The following is a 2,559-nucleotide window of genomic DNA, read 5'->3' on the forward strand; positions in this document are numbered from 1 at the left end:
CCTTAAATAGAGAAAATATTACAGATCAATCTTACATTTTAATACATAGGTTAAAAAATATTAGAAAACTTACAATTTATCAAAAAATACACTCTAATATAGGTTTTATTTTAGAATTAAGTGGCGATTCATTACTAGGAAATCTGCCACCATAATTTAATGCATTTTTTTAATATAAAACAAACTTAAAGAGAATAAACATATAACAATAGATGACATAAACAGTGTTTTTAAAATTTCTCAGGGACCATCACCCGCCTGACGCTCAGGGCTGCGGGGCGGCGAGCAGCAGCGGGGCCAGGTCCATGGTGAGGGCGAGGCGGCGGCCCTGCCAGCGCACGTGCGAGGGCAGCGCATTCGCGCCAGGCGCGTATTCGAAGCAGGCGCTGAGCTCGAAGGCCAGGGCCGAGCGCACCAGGCCTACGCCGCCGGCGCGCTCTGGTGCGGGGTGATAGAGGCGCCCGTTGGTGGCCAGGGGCAGCAGACGAGCCGGCTCGAAGGGCACGGCCAAGGCCTCGCCGCCGCCGCAGTAAGAGAGGCGCGGAGGCCCGGGGCCCGCAGCCAGCAGATGCGTGAAGACCACAGGCCGGTCATCGCAGCGCAGGAAGTTGCGCTCTCTGCCGCAGGTAGAGAGGAAGGGGAAGGAGGCCTCGTAGCGGCCGCTGCGGTTTGGTCTCAGTCGGGAGAAGAAGGTGACGAGGAACTGCGGGTCTAGGGGATCGAAGGGCACAGGTTGCTCATCGTGCCAGGAACCCAAGGTTCCCAGGCAAATGGCTCGTCCTGGGTCACGCCAAGGGCCGGCGCCAGCTGTTGGAGGGCCGTCCCGATTTCAGTTTGGATAGCGGGGCTCTTGACCTCAGGAAGCCCATTTTCCCGCTGCGGCGGGGTTGAGGAGCGGAGCCCTCCAGAGCCTTCCTGGAAGGGGTAAGGAATGTGGGGGAGGAGGGCGCAGCAGTACCTTTGAAACAGGTGATGAAATTCTTCATTTTGGAGTCATCCAGGAAAAGCTGCAGACAGAGGGACAGGCCGTGGCCCATGAGTCCCGGTGGGAAGACCTCCCCAAGGCAGGGACCTCTAGGCGGATCTGAGACTGCTCTCCTTGCTTGTCTGTGCACACCGTGCACAGAGAAGCATATACCGAGCAAAGAGAGGCATTTAGGTCAACTTGGGGGCACTGCCAACTTACCCTTGTCTACCCTGAACCTGGGCCGTGCTTCCTGGCACACGGGTTCACTGAAGTGGCATGCCTTTCCTGCCTCCTTTCAGTTTTCTAGTCTGCTGTGACACCTCCTCCGTGGAGGCTAGACTTGCTTCCTCGGAGTTATGGTGGTTGCTCCTGCCAGGGTTTCCAAAGCAGGCGGGGCTGGTGGCGGATGAGTAGGGAAGGAACTGGGGATGCAGAGCGCTCTGGGCGCCGCCATGTGTGGAAAGTTGGCAGCTGGGGACCAGCCGTCTTGAGCTGGGACTGGACGGCCCAGTCACTCCAGCGCGCTGCCCTAGCTCAGCAGAGTTGGGTTCACTTACCTTAGAGACACTGCCCACCCTTCCCGCCCGCCCCCTCTTGCAGGGGCCCTCCGCGGCCCCGTCCCTGGCCCACCTGGCCTTGATGATCCACGTAGTAAAAGTACTCGCGCGTACGGGGCTCTGGGCTCTGGCCCTGAGTGTAGGAGATGCCCCTGCCCCCACCGCAGGCCCGGGCCCTGGGGGTCCGCGCCAAGGGCAGGGCCCAAGCCCAGAGCGCCCCGCACGCCGGCCACATCCTTGTCCTGAGCCGGAAGCGGCCAGTGGTCATATGGTGGCGGCGCAGCACGAATACGCGTCCTCCCGCGGTTGAGGCCTTGTATTTTGGGTTCCGGCGACAGCTGCTGACCTCGACCAGCCTGGCCGCCCTTTCCCCGCATCCCGGACGTCTGGGTTGTTCTTCCTTTTCTGGGCTTGTGAGAGCAGCCCACCCTGTTTTCGGGCTGAGGACAGCGTGGCAGGCAGGGCCGCCTGACTGCAGGTGAGAAACGGGGCTGCAAGCGGGTTCATGAACTGGGAGACAGGCAGGCTAGGGACAGGGCGCTGGCGTGTGGGCTTTGTGCCTCTCTCCTCCGAGGCTGGCCACGGGCACGTGGTCGAGGTACCCGAGGTACCCGAGGTACCCGCACTGGCCTGTCTCCCCCGCCCTCGGAGAAACCAGTTTGTCGGGACTGAGTCTGCTCGTCCAACTAGATGCTGAATAGAGGTGAAGAAACAAACAAAATTTATCAGGGATTTCTAATAAAACTTCTAGAAATAAAATCCCATTGAAATTAAAAAAATATATATATATATATCTACCATAATGCCATTTACCCATTTCCTTCCGAAATGAACTACTAAAAATTCCTTAAAAATCTCATCTGATCTCGGAAGCTAAGCAGGGTCGGGCCTGGTTAGTACTTGGATGGGAGACTACCTAGAAAGACCAGGTGCTGTAGGCATAAAAAAATTAAAAAAAATTAAAGGATTGTAAGCTGACAAGGTCTTTGTAATCTGAGAGGTCAACCAAGGGTTGCCTTGCCAAAAAAAAAAAAA

At 56.6% G+C, this 2,559-nt stretch overlaps 1 protein-coding gene across 1 annotated transcript; it reads right to left on the bottom strand.

Moving 5' to 3' along the window:
- Positions 1–257: 257 nt before the first annotated feature.
- Positions 258–1,884, bottom strand: LOC120617272 (UPF0598 protein C8orf82 homolog). The gene is made up of 3 exons (XM_039880877.1): positions 1,598–1,884; positions 959–1,007; positions 258–711 (listed from the first exon to the last, which is right to left on the bottom strand). The coding sequence occupies exons 1-3, from the start codon at positions 1,790–1,792 to the stop codon at positions 266–268; spliced, it is 690 nt and encodes a 229-aa protein (XP_039736811.1). The 5' UTR covers positions 1,793–1,884; the 3' UTR covers positions 258–265.
- Between the last annotated feature and the right edge of the window lie 675 nt (positions 1,885–2,559).

Source organism: Pteropus medius, unplaced genomic scaffold, assembly GCF_902729225.1.
Source record: "Pteropus medius unplaced genomic scaffold, Ma_sr-lr_union100, whole genome shotgun sequence".
NCBI lineage: Eukaryota > Metazoa > Chordata > Mammalia > Chiroptera > Pteropodidae > Pteropus > Pteropus medius.